At 40.9% G+C, this 18,719-nt stretch overlaps 1 protein-coding gene across 1 annotated transcript in view; it reads left to right on the top strand.

Moving 5' to 3' along the window:
* Nucleotides 1–18,719, top strand: part of nlgn2b (neuroligin 2b) — a 65,875-nt gene that overhangs the window by 26,633 nt on the left and 20,523 nt on the right. The window contains exons 2-4 of the mRNA XM_068716393.1: nt 3,276–4,023; nt 11,254–11,307; nt 16,127–16,276. Of these exons, the coding sequence (XP_068572494.1) occupies nt 3,507–4,023; nt 11,254–11,307; nt 16,127–16,276 (721 nt within the window). The 5' untranslated portion in view covers nt 3,276–3,506. The remainder of the gene's footprint in view (nt 1–3,275; nt 4,024–11,253; nt 11,308–16,126; nt 16,277–18,719) is intronic.

Genomic DNA, 18,719 nt, shown 5'->3' with positions numbered 1-18,719 from the left:
ACTCAAGTACAGTACTTGAGTAGCCTAAACATGACATTCCACCACTGCACCATCACAAGTGCACAAATTGTTTACAAGAGCACAGAGTTCTTCATAGATCCAGCCTCTTAATATTGCTCTCAAAGTGCACCAGATTGATATTTTTTACTTTAAAATGTACAATATTTTCTTCCGAGGAAACATGCCTAGAGGGTCTGAGGTCCATCCACCATTGTCTCGTACAATCCTGTGGAAAACACTGTCTTGGGGATGACAAGCACAGCCAAGAAATAGTCCACAGCATAAACCTCCTATAAAAACAAAAGAGCCAGTTTAGCTGTCGCCTGTTTCCACATGTTTTGCAAAGCTTAGCCAACCGTCTCCTGAACATAGCTTCATATTTAACAGACAGACATGAGAATGGTATCAATCTTCATCATCCAACTCTCAGCAAGAAAGCGATTAAGCTTATTTCCCAAAATGTCAGGCTTTAAATGTACTTGGCTGGGTCAATAAGGTAAAGCAAAAATGAACACATTTCCCTCAATTCTTTGCCTCTGACTACAAATAAGTCTAGTGGCTTCTCTAAATCACGCAGTCTTACCCCCTCACAATGGTTCCTTTACTACAACATGTAGAGAGTCATGTACTGTGTATAATTCACATTAATGTTTCTCTAAGTTGGATTTTCAGCTTGGCTATGTATGCACACTAACTTTCTCGAATGAAAATGCAGGGTGTCCTTACACAATTTCCGTCCTGCTCAGAATGTACTGTGGAGTCGTCATAAGATGGAGTCACTCAGAGGGCTTTAATGAACTGAATATTTTTTCCACACAACTTGTTCCTGTTTTGTCCTTATGAAGCAGAGTACCACTCACATCACTAACTTTGAACATCCTGCAATGCTGCACGCCATCTTTCAGCTGTCATCCCTCGTGTCTGCTGGCTGGCAGCACAGTGTGGATGTTGCGGAGCTGAGGGAGGGAGGGGGAGGGAGGGACGAGGTGGCATTCAACCAACAGTTAGCGCCACATAAAGCCTTTATCACACCTAAACGGCTCCGTCTCCCAAAGCCAGAGTGAGATAAGCACTGCCCATTCATCTGTAATGATGTGGAAGCAAGAACCAACTGAACTGAGTTGAGAGGGAAAGGCTAACTCTGACACAGTGGGGACGGCTGAAAAGGGTGCAGGGCCAATGGGGTTTGCCTCGTTCACTCCTCAGAATGATGTGTTTATTTATTTGGTGTTCTCTGTGGATTTCAAGTTGATTACAAGGTGAGTGTTGTTTTACACTTCAAAGTGCTGTAATTATGTAGAATATGAAATGTGAAGCAGGAGCCACATTACACCACGGCCATTGAAAAAGTTTCCCTTTGGACTACAAATTACCAAATTTTCTCAGACACTTATTAATGTTCTGTAATCTAACGTATTTCCCAGTGAAACTGAATTCTTGAGTGTTGCACACACGAGGGGGATTTAAATCAGCTGAGGACTCCACATTCACCTCTCTCACCTTTCAGATCAGGAGGAGGACGAGGGAGAGATGAAAGGGACACTTTGCAGCTTTTCAATTGGCTTTGTGTCATTGCAGCGTGGGCAGTACATGCAGATGAACGGCACCCGGCCCCTCTCCATGCCACCAGCACCCCGAGCTCCCTGCTCACCAGCTGGCAAAAGCCTCCCAGTTGCTTTGCATCAACCGGGAGGCTTTTGCCATCCCTTGAATGGATTAGACCTCAGCCACATCATTTTGGAAATGAAGACAAAGTTTTTGCCCACTGGTATCCAAACCCACATCTCTTCCTATCTCTCTCCATGTCGCTTTGTTAGCTACTATGAACCACAAACGGGGAAGTGCGATTTTATACGATAATCTGATTAATTTTTGTAAACACAGGATGATTCATCAAATGTTTGAAACCATTTAACAGAAGAGAAAAGACAGGGACTTTTAATGTAAAAGTACACTGATGATTTTTGACATATATTCTTTCATATAACAAGAGATAAAAGAAATTGACACAGGATTGAAAATGGGATTGAATGGGATTCTTTTCACTGGGTCTTTAAGTCTTTCATATGCTCATTGTTAGCTTCTGTTTTCAAGTAATAATTGCAACACCCACATGTTCAAGTTCTTCCTAGTTGGACACATTCTGAAGTTCATGTAAAACTTTGAGATTTCCATTTTTTCCCCAATATTTCTGATAGCATTTTAACTTCAGGCAGATTAAAATGAAACCAATGTGTTAGTTGTAACTTGTTGACTTTCCAAACCTACCTGGCTACCTTTGGTTCTTTTCACAGTTTTCACCTCAGTGTGTTTACAACTCTAAAAACAGCTGTGTTGGTGCCCAAAAATGCATTAGGGTGGCATCCCACAACCTGCTTTTGTAGAAGCAATGTACATGGTTATTTGCAAATTCAGCTAGGAAATGAAATTTGACAAAAGTTGAATATGAGAAACATTTTATTTATTTTTTCGGGAAAGTTGTGATGAAAAGCCTACAAATGTCACTAAACCGGTGTGTCAAGCAGTCAGATGGCATCACAGTGGCACAAAAGAAAATATATGTAAATGGAATAAACATAAACTACATGCACGTGACTCTCTATGGTAGTTGTTGGTTATGTAGCAATGAGCTAGCTGGCTAACAGGGCAGTTGAAAACCAGGTGCATTAACACAGTGGCCACAAATGAGCAACCTAGAAAGACACCAATGGATACAGTAAAAGACGTTGTGGTGAACACAGAAGAATGCAACATAGTGGCATATTTACTGGTTTCATATTAAATGAAGATTTTTACTTCCTATTTTAGACACGTATGTGCTGCACTGCTACACTTATACTGTCGGCAGCAATGATTGGTGCTCATTGTTTGCTTAATTTTATCTATTGGTTCTGTGCATTAAATCTGCATGTTTAATTCAATTTTAGTCAAACAACTTTAATTGCTTTAATTCTCTCTGACATCACTATTTTCTATTCAAATCAATTGTCTTCAGCACCACTAAATCACATGACATGACAGATATACAACCCTTGGTGTCTGTTGTAGTAGACAGAATAGCCTCTAACTTTAACCTCGGGGTAATATAAATGTACTACATCTGCAGTCGAGTGTCATTATTCCTTCTCTTTTGATCTAACAGACACTTCATCTTAGGTAGAATCAGCTTACCCATATTGTCCTCTTGTGCCTTTTAAAAAAAAACACTGACAGGGTTTAAAGAGCACACTTATTCACACACTGACTCAAACCTGCAACCTGTCTGTGTCTTCCAGGTGTAATTGGCTTCCTGACTGCAGCCCTGGATCCATCAGGAGTTCCAAAGAGGAAGACGGATGAGACCGCAGAGTCTACCTGAGAATGCTACCTGTTCCTCCGGCTCACCATGTCACCATAGGAAAACTGTTAAGCTGTCCCCTTTCCACAAATCCTCTTTTTTCCTTTGTTATTTCCCATTACCCACTGAGTTTGTGACCCTTTCTACACACAGCTGAAGTCCTAGTGATATGACTAAAAGAGCCTTTATTTTGGACATGTTGTTTTTTCCTCTCAATGCTGCCAGCCACCAAGGCTATGGTGGGAAGCGTCATTATAATTCTCAGCAGATTGCTAATCACTGTCTGCTGTGGCTCTTGGGACTAGTGCTACACCTCACCCTCTCCTCATGTCAACGAGTTGACCTGAAACACCCCATAGTGTCCACTGGCTATGGAAAGATACGTGGTATCAAGAAGGACCTCAACAATGAGATCTTGGGCCCCGTGGAACAGTACTTAGGTGTGCCGTATGCCACGGCACCTGTTGGCGAGCGCCGCTTCCAGCCTCCTGAAGCTCCAGGCTCCTGGCAAGAGATTCGCAATGCCACCAATTTTGCACCAGTGTGTCCCCAGAATGTCCACGGGGTTTTGCCTGAGATCATGCTCCCAGTGTGGTTCACGGACAACCTGGACGCTGCAGCGACCTATGTTCAGAACCAGAGTGAGGACTGCCTTTACCTCAACATCTACGTACCAACTGAAGATGGTGAGTGAGACAAAACTCTCTCAAACTGTGCATTTAAATTGGGTCAGAAGAAAGTAAGAGTAAGAGTGAAATCCCAAGCCTTTCTGCAAAGATTAGTGTGTGTCACAACCGTTTCAGAGCAGTTTGTACTTTTCTCATCATTTTAGAAATTTCAGATATCTGATCAGTTAGCCAGGATTATATTCACTGGAAAAAGAGCTCTTAGCATGAGCTAAAAGACACCCAGGAGATTACCAAATATATTCTCTGATAATCTCCTGGTTTTGTAATATAATGCCAGTATCAATTAGTATTGGTTTCTCAATTACTATTGTTCTAGTGGTTTTCTAGACGCACATACTGCAGCATCATCATCGCGTATGCAATATTTCTTGTGCTAACACTCTAAGTAGTTAGATAACAATTTACTTTTATTTGTCATATTTAATTAATTCTAACATTTTATCAGATATTCAAAATTCATACAGAACATGCTCTACTAACTAGCTGCTCTTTGTACCAATTAGCCACATCGTAACATGCTATGTTTAAGCTCGACTAACACTAATTTGCTTAAACCATGCATGAACATGATATCTTCACAATACTAATTGTGTTAGCTCGCTAACATTAACATTTTGACATCATGAGCAATGCAGAATAAGTGATATATGTTTTGAGTGACTGAACAAAGTCTGATGTAGTAAATCACACAGTGACTCAATGACACCATTATCATTTTGTAACTTCAACCAAATAGGAGTAAAATGATTCTCATACACAATTACCTACATTTAGGAAGTTTCAGAAAATTGTGAAAGCACTATTATTCTTTATTCTGCTGTTTATGATATTCTATTAATTTCTTGTTTTTTTGTCAAATTTGTCAAAGTGTACATCACTCTACTTTGTTTTAATACAGTCATAGTTGTATAGAGATTCCTACAGTAACTAGCTAGCATTGCAGCTAGGTTAAGAGAAAATATAGCAGATATAATACATTGACTTGGACAACCTTTCTTCTCATATTCTGTTAATTTCTTTTTTCTAAAATGTGTCACATTAGGCTACTTCATTTTGATATGGTCAGTGTTTTCTATAAACCCCCTTCAGTAACTAGCTAGCATTACCCACGCTAACATAACTGTGACCCTGTATGGGACCATTAGTACAGGTTTCTTTTTAAAACGTCAAACCATCACGACCATAATCACACTGGTCCTTAACTGTAAATCATATGAAGAGCGACTTTGTGCATAAATGAATGTCCCTGATCATTTTTAGTGCCATTTTCGCATCACCTAATATGATGAATAAATATTTCATTCAAATTAATTTTCATTAACAAGAGATATACATTTTATAAATCACAACTTTGTTTTATGCATGTGTTATTGAAAACATACACATGTTATTTAATTAATTTTTTTACTTCTTTTCCTTTCCTCTCTTAAGTAAAACAAACAGAATGTACATTAGCCTTTCATATTAGATTCAATGTTATAAATCGTCTACAATTACAAGAGCAATATGAACTTTCAGGCTTCTTCAGATGGCTCAAATGTGTGTTGCAGATATTAAAGACTATGGAAGAAATTCAGCAATTTTACTTGGCGGCCCTAATAAAATCTCCTCCCAACCAGGTGTTTGGAAAGGACTTCGAGAGTATATGAAAAAGGCTTAGTTTACTTTTAATTGTGAACATGTAAGCTGGACTAACCTGCATATTTTTATAATTTCAGTTAGCTATGGGACTAACATTCACAGTGACATATTGTATTATTGTTAAATATTTACAAGATACTTTTAAAGACCATTTTATTCACATACCAGTTTCATTGTTTGAATGGAATGAGGCTTTTTTTTTTTACTAACTCGGGTTTGTATTGCATGTAATGTTGTTGTAGCAGCTGGGTTAGGGGGAAAAACTGATTCAATGCATTGCCAAATATAATCTTGTTTAGGCCTCCTCGGGTAAAATTAGCCCAAAACTGAAGATCACTATAAAGCAAAACCTCCACCTTTTCATGGGCTATCTGGGTGTGCTTCTTGCATTAATGATCCAGTGGAGAGCGTTTGAGAAAGCAGATGGGCAGGTAAAAGAACACAGAATCAAAGTGTAACTTTGGAGGCAAAGCATATGCTACTTATGATAGTAAGCAAGGCTAATGATGAAATGTTAAAAAGTCCATGATTAATGGGCTCACCGGAGAGTTATGTGAGAGTATGCAAAAAATGTTTATGCATTCCTGCTCTTATACTGTATGAAGTCTAATTCCAGGATTAGCCTAGAGTGGTGCACAACTTTGTTGTAGTTTAGCACTAAAGCTGAAACCATAACCTACTTAGCCAGATTGTGTCAATGTTGCAGATTATTTCTTTTTGTTGATGAATGCTCTGTGGCCCAACAAAAAGATGGAAACAGATTAATTGCTAGTGGAAAATATGAAATATTACTGCAGTATTAAGTGAGACCAGAGCACCAGAGATGCTGTGAAGAAGAATTTAAAAACGGAAAACCTCAAATCATTTTAACTACTCTTAACATAGGAAAGTGTACATACACGCTCTGCGGTTACAGTGTGTATGCTGTACGCTACTTGTGTCACACACTCTCCGAGGGGCTGACGTAGAATCTTCTGTGTTATTCCCAGGGGACAAGGTGTGCAAATGAGTGAGACTGATTTAACATGTAGCCCTGTCTGCTTGTCAGAATCTGTCACTTATTGTCAGGGGTCACTGCTTACACAAGGCTGATGCTGTCCCCAAGGATATGTTTTGCCCTGTGTGTGAGAGAGAAATAGAGACTGAAGGAAACTGAAATGCCCCTGAAATCAAACACACCACATTTTACACGTAACTGCTGTCAAAATCTCACAAATAGTTTTCATGGTGTTAGTTAGACTTGTGATGATGTCATAGGTACCAGCTTTAAAAGAGAGAAATCTTTGGTCATTGTTTATTTAGAGGTTAACGCTGTAAAACTCAGCTAGTCTGAGCGCCTTGGTAGTGGTACAGAACATGCCATATAACTGGGCTCCATTCTGGCCTTGGGACCTTTGTTGCGTGTCCCACTATTGGATGGATTGAGATGAGATTTCCAACAGAGATCCATGTCCTTCATAGGGGTAATGTTTAATCACATTGGTGGTACCTGACTTTTATAAAACAAAAACAAACAACATTTTGAAACGTCCAATATTTGGGTCTATGTCCAAATGACATTGACATTCCCATCAGTTTCAGTTTTACTTTGTGTTTAGTGCTAACTAAGTTTGGTGAACACATTATGCCTTGTAAACATCAGCAAGCATTTAGTTCAAAGCCCTACTATGCCTATAAGTACAGCCTAACAGAGCTTTGAGTGTGGCTGTAGACTCTTGGTGGTGTTTCAGCTAGACTAAGCAGATTTAGCTCGTAGGTTAGCTTGCTAACTTGGTTGCAGTAAGTGATGGTCAAGCATTTTCTAATGGAGGATGTCAGGGTTGTGCTGTGCTGTGTTTGGCAGTTAGTGGTTGCATTGCCACTGATGGCGGATGTAGGTGGGCCAAAATGAATTGGCAGCAAAGAGTCATACTGCCTGGATCAAAATGTTTTTGTGCCAAATCTGGCCGGCTCGACAAAATTTTGACACATTTTTAAATTCCATAGTACAACATTATGTATTATCTTTCCGTTCTCAGACAAATTCATAGGCAAAAGAAAATTCACAGCTCTCTTGTCTTTCTGCATCTGTTCACCCCTGCTGCTCTCTCCTGCCTGAAATCCTCCCTGCTTCTTCTTTCTTCTCTACCCTCTCCTCCATCTTTATGCAGATGGCGGTAGAAGGGGTTACTGTTCTGAATGCAAATGAGCGTCGTGCCCTTCCCCACCAGGCCACTATGTAGCCTGCTACTTCTTCAATTCAAATGAAATCCAAATAACTCCTTAGAATGATGTAAATAACACAAATGTTCTTGTGGGTTGAACAGTGAGTTTCACTCTCCCTTTATCTCCCTTCTGCTCCTTACCTCCTTTTACAGTGTTCTTCCCTAACACCCCTATGTAGCCAGGCTGTGAGGCAAGAGAACTGTCTCACTGCATTCCTGTTTCCTCAAGACACTCTTCGGCTATGGGCCTAAGATCCTTCATTTTTATTGCCGCTAGAGCAGCCATTTACTGTGCTCTTTATTAAAAACCATATTTCAGGACGCAGGACAGTGGAGGCAGGGATGAAGGCGGATGCTGGGGGCACAGTAGAAGAGATGGAGAGCAGAAGGACAGGACTGCATGTGCTGGGAGCTGCTGCCTGGATGCAGGGGGGGTTGAACCGGAGCTGTGTCTGACACCTTGTCAAGCAGACAGGCCACCATAGATATGACATACTGCAGCTTCATCCTGTTTACCGCACTGAGGAAATAGAGAGGGACAGGAGGCAGCTTGCGCTCTGGCCACTAGCTCACTGAACCGAACAGAAATGCTGTTGACTGAGAGATGGAGCTGCATTAGGTCAAACAGCACTGGGACAACCCAAGCCAAATGCTCCTGCGTAGACCAATGCATTTCTGTGACCAGTGGCCCATTACATTATGAGACAGTCAACCTACCGGCAGGCTTCTCTACTGAGGCAGAAGGGAAAGATGTTTTTTTAAAAGTGTGTCTGTTTCCCTTCGGCTACATCCTACTTTTTGTCTTGTCTAATCCATTATAGTATTCATTCAAAAGTCAGAAGTTTGTTGTCAGAAGTTAAGACCTAGATACTGCCATGAGCATTTCTTTCAAAGCAAATCACCCACATAGCAACGCGATCTATTTCTGTAGAGGAATGACAGCAGTAAAATAGCCACAATATGCTGACAACCAGCACAGAAATGATTCATGTATTAGTCTAACAATGGAAATATAGCTTACAAAAAAATCTGATGATTAATTAAATATTTTTTTCTAGCCATGCTAGACATTGCTCTTGGGATGGCAATGTCCTTCTGTTGATCTACCACTTTGGTCCAGACATATCTTAACAGCTGTTGGATGGATTGCCATGGTATTTGATTCACACATTCATGTTCCCCCCACGATGAATTGCAACAACTATGGTCATCTAGCGGCATCATCTGGTCAAAAGTAAAAAAATGTCAATGCTTTGGTTTACCTGCAAAACTAATGGCATCAAACCTGATCAAACCTCAGCACATGAGGAGACCTACGTTTGATAAATTATACGGATTGTGCCCACATGCGGTCCACACCTCACTGAGATCCGAACTAAATGTAGACCAGGCCACCTCGGCAAGTGGTCTGGCTTATCGGATCTAAATGCAAGCAAGATCCAATGGCGGAGCATACATACTTGATAGTTAATGCGTCCTGGCATAATCGGATGACAGAAGCCGCATTGTAAAGACGAGCGTAACCACAGCCTTAGTCTTGTTGAACTATTGATCTGAAAAGACTTTAGGTCTCTGGAAAATTGTGATGGGCTTTTTCCGCTATTTTATAGACTCAACAATCAAGAATAATAAAGTCAACAGCACTTCTTCTTTGTCAGTTTTTTAGTTTTAAACTTAGGTTAAGGTGAGGTGCCCGCAGTCTTAAGATTAAGTCGGATGGCCCGTTACAAAGTGCGACTGTCTGTTCGAGCGGAGCGTATCCTCATATATAGCCGTGAGGATACGTTTAGCTCTGTATTAGGCATTAGAGAACGAATGAAATCAGAGAAGTCTCCATTAAGCGACGAGGTGTGGCTTTAGAGTGGTGCTAAGTAGTGGGGAAGTGCTGACAAGACGGAGGACTTCTGTGCCTCACTATCCATTACCGGTCTGTCTACCCATCTGCTCCGTAGCCGAGGACCAACTACTGTACCATCTCCCTTCATGGCAGGAAGTGCTCTCTGGATCAGGCGCCTGTATGCCGGTACTCATAGGATGCAGCAAATCCATTCAGCATTGATCCTCTTCCATTTCGACGGAAGATAAACATTTTATATCAGGAAACCATATTCATAGAGAGGGATGGTTGAAAATGCGGCGGTGGAGTGCAGTGATGCTCTTTAGATGCAAAGCAGTGTGAAAAGGGTATATGCCGTCACTTCACTGTGAGGGTTCTAGCAGAATGGTAGAAACGGACATGTCAGCAGAACTCTGGCAGAGTGATAAACCCCTTGGCAACCCGATGTAAAGTATTCTTTAATATGAGAGGCGGCAACGCCTCCCCACCGGAGAGCAGGGAATGTGCTGCTGGGTGGGTACGGGGAGGAGAGCAACACATGATAAGGACACTTTTAGCATGGTTTGTGTAGCGCGTGGAGGTTTAATGTGTGTGGGCCTGCGTGTGTGTGTGTGTGAACGTGAGTTTGTTTTAATAGCTTTCTCTAAGACGTGCCTATGCAGACAGTGACTGAGAGTGACACAAAACGCATCGGTAATTGTGGGCTGAAGAACAAACAAACTAATGGGATCCTTATCAGTTAAGACTTACAGAGGTTGACGTGCCAGGGCGTTGGTTGGTCACTGTGATAAATGCTTTTTGGGCCGTGCCCTATGGAGCATTTAACTGGCGTTACCATTAAAGCTTAATGTGGGACTCCTCTTTGACCTTGGTGAGGGGAATCCTGTCACAAGACTTTGCAGTGCGGTGGACATATCAAAAACAGCTCCATCTTTGCTAATTTCGAAGTAAAGACTCCCATTACAGGCTATATGCCAGAACTTCTCTGTGCATAATGAGCACACGTAGTCGCATGTATTCAGGATGCGTATCTGTGCCTGCCCTTGTGTGCGTGTGTCTTCAGTGTTATGTTTTGACATTCGAGTCTCTCAAGATCGCGCAGGGACTTTTTGCCTCAGGACTGCAACACTGTCCTGAGCTGGAGCAGGATACAGAGAGTCTTGGCATTCCTTTGCCTTTTCTGACCGAAAAGAGTGATGGCTTGATTCTGCTCATTGATTTTTCTTTACAGAGCAGCGGCATGTCAGGACGGATAGGGAGAAGGGTTGAGGAGAAGTCGTCTCTGGGGTCATTTCAAGGCAGTGCGTGACTAGATCCTAAGCAGTTAAAACTGATGTGTTTGGGGTTATCTTTTGAGGAAACGGGTGTGCAGTCCTTGTAAACATTTGTCTCTAGCTGTGCATAGTCACTGAAACGTAACGGAGCATCTCATCTTTTGCTATTTTCCTGTTTTAATCTTCTCTTGTTTTTCTGTTTTGTTTTTTCTGCAAATACAATCTTTTTGAATTTTGTCGTTTGTCCCCCCTCCTCTTTTCTGAACCTCAGGTCCGTTAACAAAAAAACAAGATGAGTCTACAATGAACAGACCCAGGGATGAAGGTATTTTAATTGCATGTTTTTTTTCTTCCTCATGCCCCATTTTTCAAGCTCTGTGGGGAATTTTGTGTTTGTATCTGTATTAATAATCACCTTAGACTCATCACTCTTATGTGCAAATTACATTATCCATTGTTGAATGCTGTTAACAGCACACAAATCTGCCATGCCTTCTCACTGGCACACGTTGAGCTAAAATGCATGAAGACAGAGCTACATATAAAGTAGTTTTTCTTCATTCCCCACAAATTCTGCTTTTTGGGTACCTGCACAGGGAGCTAATTTACTTTCCTTTCTCAGTTGCTGTGTGGTTGATCAACCACACGCTGATGTTCTGACTATCCTGTGTGATGCATCACTGAAAATCAATACTCAAGCCTTTTTCACCAGCACTTTCATTTTTGTACTATACTCCTTATGAAATGGTCTGCTGATTTATTGTCCTTCATAATGTTATTGGGCTTTCTCCAGTTCTTCATTTTCAAAGAAGAAAAAAATGGAGGATTTCTGCATATTTCTGCTCTTCTTCACTGCAGTCGTATGGAGATGCTCTCACTACTCTTTACTGATGCAGCCAAAATCAATGCAGACAGCGTGTGCATCTGTTTCTGTCCACGTGCCCAGACATACTGTATATTACATAGCATTATGCATGCATAGAGTGCATTGCATTTACATTTGTGCACTGTGTGTCTACTCGAGCGCAGTACATGTGCAAATCTACGCCTGAGTGCATGTGCTCTAATTTGTGCCAATGTGTGTGGTTTTTCTTCTCCTTTTTTTCTTCTTTTTTTTGTATTTTGAGCTCTGTGCTATTTGGGTATTGAATTCTCTCTCCCTTGCATCTCTAATTGCTATGGTTTAAAAAGAGACAGATGTAGCTAATCCAATTGTGTGGTTTCTTAACGGTGAAAACAGAAGGAAGGATTCATGCAGGATTGCCAAGGAGAGGAGCAGAATGATAGAATAGAGATGAAAGAAAAGGAAAAGCTGAGCACTGCAAGAGCACAGGGGAGGGCAATGAGGGGATAGAAGGGAAAAAAATAGTCATAATGAAGACAAGTGCATGATGAAATGACATTTACAAAGCTTTGAAAGTGAGAGAGATGTAGAGAAAGAGAGATTGAGAGGGTGGATGAGTAGGAGACTGGTAGAGCTTGACATTTATGTCAACACCTGATGGGTCCTGACAGGATCAGGAGGGCTGGATTCCTCGCTTATAATTGCTCAGGTATGGATTGGACGCAGGTTCCCAAACATAGTTGGAAAATACTATTATTAGCATCTTGTTTGTGAAAGTTATTTTTAAGAGTCTGCATTACTTGGGCTTGGATTTGGATGCAAAAATTATTCAAGTGCTGAGTCAGACTGAAACTTTTACGCCCCAAATCAATTGAGATTTCCATAAAAGAATGAATGAGAGAGGCCCGGAATAATGGAAAAGCAGAAAGTAGGCAGTTTCTTTTGGGAGGTAAGACATAACATTGAGAATAGAAGTGAGGGGGGTAGTATCAGGTTAGGTAGAAGAGGAGTGAATAATTTGCCAGTGTTTTGGAGGCAGGCAGGAAAGACAGAGAGTTCCTTGTTGGCCGTATAGGCCTTGGATCTGGGCTGAGTGAAACACTTTCACCCTGCGACCCTGCAACCCTAATCACCCCTCTGTTTGTGCTGAGCTCCCTCCAATCATTGTACCGTGTCCCTCACTTCAACACTCATCCAACTCTCTTTCCATTTTTTTTATTTATTTATTTTTTATTCTTTGTTGCAGAAAAGTGATTATCTCATGCAAATGGTGTCATATGTTCAGTTTTTTGTTAACGCCAAAGTTCGCCGAGCCAGACGGCTTGACAAAATACCATGTGTCCCATTTTATGAAATCATAAACCAGACAGATTTATTATTATTAAGCTTACCTGATGAAAGTTCAAAGCCCCAAAAATATTGTCTGAATGTAGTGCCTGATGAGATATAGACTGCCAGAAGTTTTCTTCTTTTGCACCACTTAGACCTTTTCCTATTCACCTTTCATTAAGGCATTGTAGGTATGCATGAGCTTTTTATCTTTTATTCCAAAATTAATGGATTTTTTTATTTCCATTTAGTTTAGTTGTTTTTTTTGGCGTACTCCCTCTATTGGGCTTACCAAATATTTCTGTTATAACTTTAATGTTTCTGACTTATTATGAAGAATATATTTTCACTCCCTCTTTTATCATTAGTATGATAATCTACAAAAGCTGAAAGTGAATCTGTTAATGTTAGAATTGCAAGCTGCTTGATTTTTACTGTCCAGTACAGCAATAGATACCAATTTAAGTTATACAAAAGAAAAACACTATCATCTTTCAGCCTTTTGGAAAAACCAATGATAGGAAGTCTCAAAGAGAAAATAAATGGTATGCTCAAGGCTAGTGGAGCAGAGGCTAGCTTGAAAGGGTGCTCTCTATTAAAGGCACAATTCGTAGATCCAAATATAAAGAAAATACTATAAACTCTTCTGTCAGTACTTAACTCAACTTTATTTATGTTTAACATTGCACACAATAGAGTTCATGAGTGTTGATGAAGTGCTTTAGAGCACGCAGAGGGAAAAATGTAGTGACAGGCTACTAAACATTTCAATTTAAAGGAAATTTGAATTTTAACTTCACAGATTTTAACACATCAAAGTCTGTTTACAGATGTTGGAAGTACTGCTGCTGCTGAGTCCGTGCTGGTTGAGGCTGAAGAAGAAGTTTGAAAATGTTGTGGTGTGGAATTAGAAAGAAGTGAACACACCAGACCTCTGTCGCTCGCTCGTACTAGTTTAACACACCTGAATCCCCAACCCAGCTGTTGGCAGTTGAGTTGCATTGTGGGTAGTGGGTATTGTAGGCGTCTGACAAGGAGGAAGAATGTGTGAAATACAAAAAGACTATTCTCTAGTTCTGTGCAATGCTAAATCAGCGCAGCACTCTTTTAAATTGTTTTATTTGACAGGTGAGTGCATCAAATATTCTGCTAATCTGCAGGCTAAATCGGTACAAAAATGTATTTATTCCATTCTCCATCAAATTGTTATATAATATGATTTTATTGGGGACTAATATATTGTGACTTGATTATGTATTTTCTGTTGATCACACCTGGTTTTATTTTTGTATTATTCATAACTGTTGTCGACATGTGTATTTAAGCATGTTTATGCATGAGTGTATATATGATCTATGTTCTATGCATGCATGTGGATTGCAATGCTGGCAAGTGTATGTGTGATGCAGTGGTTGGAGCCCAAGCCAAATTTCCCTGCAGGACAATGAAGTATATCTTATCTTATCTTATCTTAAATATGTTTACATCAGTAATCTGTGTTAACACAGTAGTGAAATAGTATTTTAATAGTTCAACAAAATATTGATTGGGCCTTTAAAATGGCTGCTATATGCCATAGCCGAAGTTGGTTTTCTCTCAGGATTTAATTTATGGTGTGAGTGTTACTGTGCGGCCTGCTGTTATGTCACTCCTCTATACAGCCCTGGTAATGCCGGGATAATTGAACTTGTTTACATATCCTCTGGGAAATCAGCCGAGCTACAGAATACACCAGAGAGGAGCAGAAAAAGAGCAGCACGTCAGAGTGTATGACTGAAAATCTTTATTTTTAACCAGTCTGCTTGTGTCATACGTTTGATCCATAAAAGATCTCTGCGTGTGTGAAGCCATATGTGCCATTTTTCCATGTTCCCCTTGTGTGTGTGTGTGTGTGTGTGTGTGTGTGTGTGTGTGTGTGTGTGTGTGTGTGTGTGTGTGTGCGTGCGCGCAACTGTGAGTGACGCACCCAAGTGCATGTGTAACCTGAGATTCAGGTGGTGATGCAGGCGGGTGTGCAAATACGTGAGTAGAATTTGTTACCACGGCAACAGGCATTCAGTGAGTCGGTGCAATGGAATGGCTGGTGCAGTTCTATTAGCGAGAAGCAGTTTCCATAGCGACTCAACATCGCAGCTGCCTATGCAAGAGTTTGTGTGTGTGTGTGTGTGTGTGTGTGTGTGTGTGTGTGTGTGTGTGTGTGTGTGTGTGTGTGTGTGTGTGTGTGCGTGTCTCTGTATGAATCCTGTGTGAATTTGAGTGTTCATTAGCGTATCTCGCTATGTATGACTTGTTTTGTAACATCTCAGATTTTTTCATCCTTCCTATCGTGTGTTTTTTTTGGTGTGAACCTCCCATCCATGTCTCTACCCCCGCCAGTTCTCTTACACTGCCCTATTTTCATCTCCTTCCTCTCGCTGTCTTACTCCCCTTTATCTCTCTTTCTCTCTTCCTATCTGCCTCTCTCTCTCTCGCTCCCCCCCCCCCATCTCTGAGTGCTGAAGCTCATCAGGGTAAACAGATGCTGTGGCTGTTATTTATGTTTCCACTTGGTCTGGCTTTCATACAAATTATCCACAGGCCTTGCACAGTGCAGACGCTCAGCCTAACTGGGCTGCACTGGCAGCTCTCGTAGCCTTATCCACGCTCAAACACTCAGACCATACCACAGACGCTGCAAAGTGGGGGGGATTGGGGGGGGGCACACAGGCTGACAGAATGAACCATAGCAACACACTGATGGGCACAAAGACACCAATAACAGAGAGGGCATCAGAACTGGCTGCACCATTTGCTCCACACATAGAGGGGTATAAGAGTTTGGGAATGTACCATCACAGCACAGGACAGGGGAAACAGACGTCACAGAATGAGGTATGGAGGATAAGCCCAGTGGGGCTGACATGGGGCTGGTTTTTACCAAAGAATGAATGAAAATGAAAATAATAAAACATTGTTTGTCTGTGTTGCGCAGATATTCGGGATCGTCGCAAGAAGCCGGTGATGCTGTTCATCCACGGGGGCTCCTACATGGAGGGCTCAGGGAACATGTTTGATGGCAGCGTCCTCGCTGCCTATGGAAATGTCATTGTGGTCACCATGAACTATCGGCTCGGCGTGCTCGGTAAGTTTGATGTGCCACACATCCTGCAGGCCTTATCAGGGTTTGGGTTAGCTTCTGATGCAAACAGACTTTGTTTGACATGTGTCATCTCACCTTTACCGGTCCCTGTGTCAGACAGCTGATGTATATCAAAATATGTGTTTGAGAATCGGTGGTACAATGAACTGTATGGAACACCCACATTAAAAACCAGCCATTTGCAGGCTCCTGTAGTCCAAATACTGTAGGTGTTATATCGTCTTACTCTATGCTAACATCACAAGGCATATGATTGTCAGTTTACACTTGTAATGGCGTGTACTGTAGTGCTATTTGAATGTTTGACATAAAGCATGCCACTCATCTTAAATTATTTCAGCAGTGTTGACATGCTACAGTAAAAAGAACATGTAAGGGAAAGTGCAGACATCATGCACAATAGAGATATGAATGGTGAGTATCCCAAGGGAGCTACTGTATAAGCTAATGTCCCATCAAAGCAAAAACAAAGAAATTGCTAAAGCAGATGACATTGCTTTACCAGTGTTATATTTTTAAATATATATTTTATTGTTTTTATCTTTCTTGTGAATACCGTTCATGGACAAGCAAAAATATTTCTTCCTAAAACATTTACATCCCCTTTCAAATTTTGATGATGAATTATTAATTATATTTTCCCCTTTCTTGTCCACAACATATGATGTGGTAATAACTATAAACCTAAAACAGAGACCCAAAGCTGAGCCTTTGCTTCAAGGATGTCTACGAATGCTCTTAAATTTAGAAATGTGCAATTTCAGTGCAAATTGTAAGTCGCTTTGGATAAAAGCATCTGCTAAATGACCGTAATGTAATGTAATGTAATGTAATGTTGAAAACCGCACAATAGAAATGTTTTAAACTTGAAATTGTTCAGCATGAAACCTAGTCTCAATGTCGCTGCCCTTCGTGGTGGAAGTAAGTTTAACAAAGTACACTGTGATAGATTTACCTGTTGCTTGATGCAAATGTTACTCTTAAGCACAAATTAAGACTAAAATCAAGCCGTAAAAGCTCCTATTCGTTTCACAAATATTCACGTCATCTATTGTCAGTGTTACTCTGTCGTCATCATCAAGTGGCATGTCAGCCAGAAGAGATAAATATAGTCTGCACAAAAAAGGAGAGGAGGTTGATGGCCACAAAAACGTGCAGATCAGTTGCAAAAATCAAATGTCCCATGCATCACAATGGGTGTGATAGTTCAACTAAAAAAGTGAATGTAGTGATTTATTTCAGTCGAAGAAGCGATTAGTGTTAAGTTACTCTTTAAGATGCTTTTGGGAAATGAGGCCCTGGCATCTTCAACACTTGGCCCGGCTGAACCCAACTGGTGCCTCTAAATTAAGGACCTGAACCCGACCCAGGCTCAACTTTATTTATTTCATCCATTGTTTTACGTGAATTGTTATGACAAATTATCAGGGTTCGGGTCAAGTAGCAGAAGTTGCATACACACCTGATGTTACAGACTACTGCTGTGGGACTTGGAAACATCTTTATGTACAAAAACAGTCTGTGTGTGCAGCTCCTTGATCTGCTCAATAAGGGTTATTTCTGTGCAGCAGGGATTTCACAATAAAGCACAACCAGGTGTGTTTACTGTGTTCACTTACCCTGAAAATTATTTAATTTTTTTAATAATTAATTGTTGTATTAATATGCTCTTCTGCAGAAAAAAACAGCCAGGATCAGACTCACTGTACAGTATACTTCAGAGACACTACTAACCACTTAATGCCTTTGGTGTAAACTGAAAACAGAAATAAATGTGTGTGTTGTTGCTTTCAGTGTATTTTTGGATTAAGGGGTATTCTATTTGTCCATTCTGTTGGAGCTCTGCAGTGCTTGCATGGCCTGTGACTGTGAGCTGAGCTGTGTGTGTGTGTGTGTGTGTGTGTGTGTGTGTCTGTGCACACAGCCCTTGTGCTGCTGGATATCAGTGGAGTCAAGTATTTACATTTGCCATCATCTTTTGGAGGTGTTTGCACACAGACTATCTGACGCTGGCATTTCGGTTGCCAGGTTGGGTAATCAGATATTGTTTATTGCATCACGCCTGTTTCAACATACCAGAATAATGATAAACAGAGAAACGGGAGTAGTTTAGGATGCCGTCCAAGAGCTGCAAAGAGTATTAACAGAGGGTAACATGATCCAGAGCGTTATTGAGAGGGCCAATGGAGAGGGGACAAGGACAAACTGAAAGTTAGTGAAAAGAGGACCTGGACCTGCAGCTTAATTCTGCTCGATTTCTGCTTGTTATGAGGAGAGGGGGGGGGGTTCACAGCCGCTAGACAAATCGTAACCGTTAACAAATTGGGCGTGAGATTCAGTTTACATTTTGAAAGCAGGTTTGTTGAATGTAGTATTTAAATTGCACTCTGAATGAAACGCTCTTCTGAGGTATCTTTGTGTATCT

The sequence above is a fragment of the Cebidichthys violaceus genome, unplaced genomic scaffold (genome assembly GCF_023349555.1).
Source record: "Cebidichthys violaceus isolate CVI_PGR_0920_01 unplaced genomic scaffold, fCebVio1.0.p SCAF_20, whole genome shotgun sequence".
In the NCBI taxonomy this organism is placed as follows: Eukaryota; Metazoa; Chordata; class Actinopteri; order Perciformes; family Stichaeidae; genus Cebidichthys; species Cebidichthys violaceus.
Note: the sequence above shows the minus strand (reverse complement) of the source record. Positions and strands in the feature narration are given on the sequence as shown.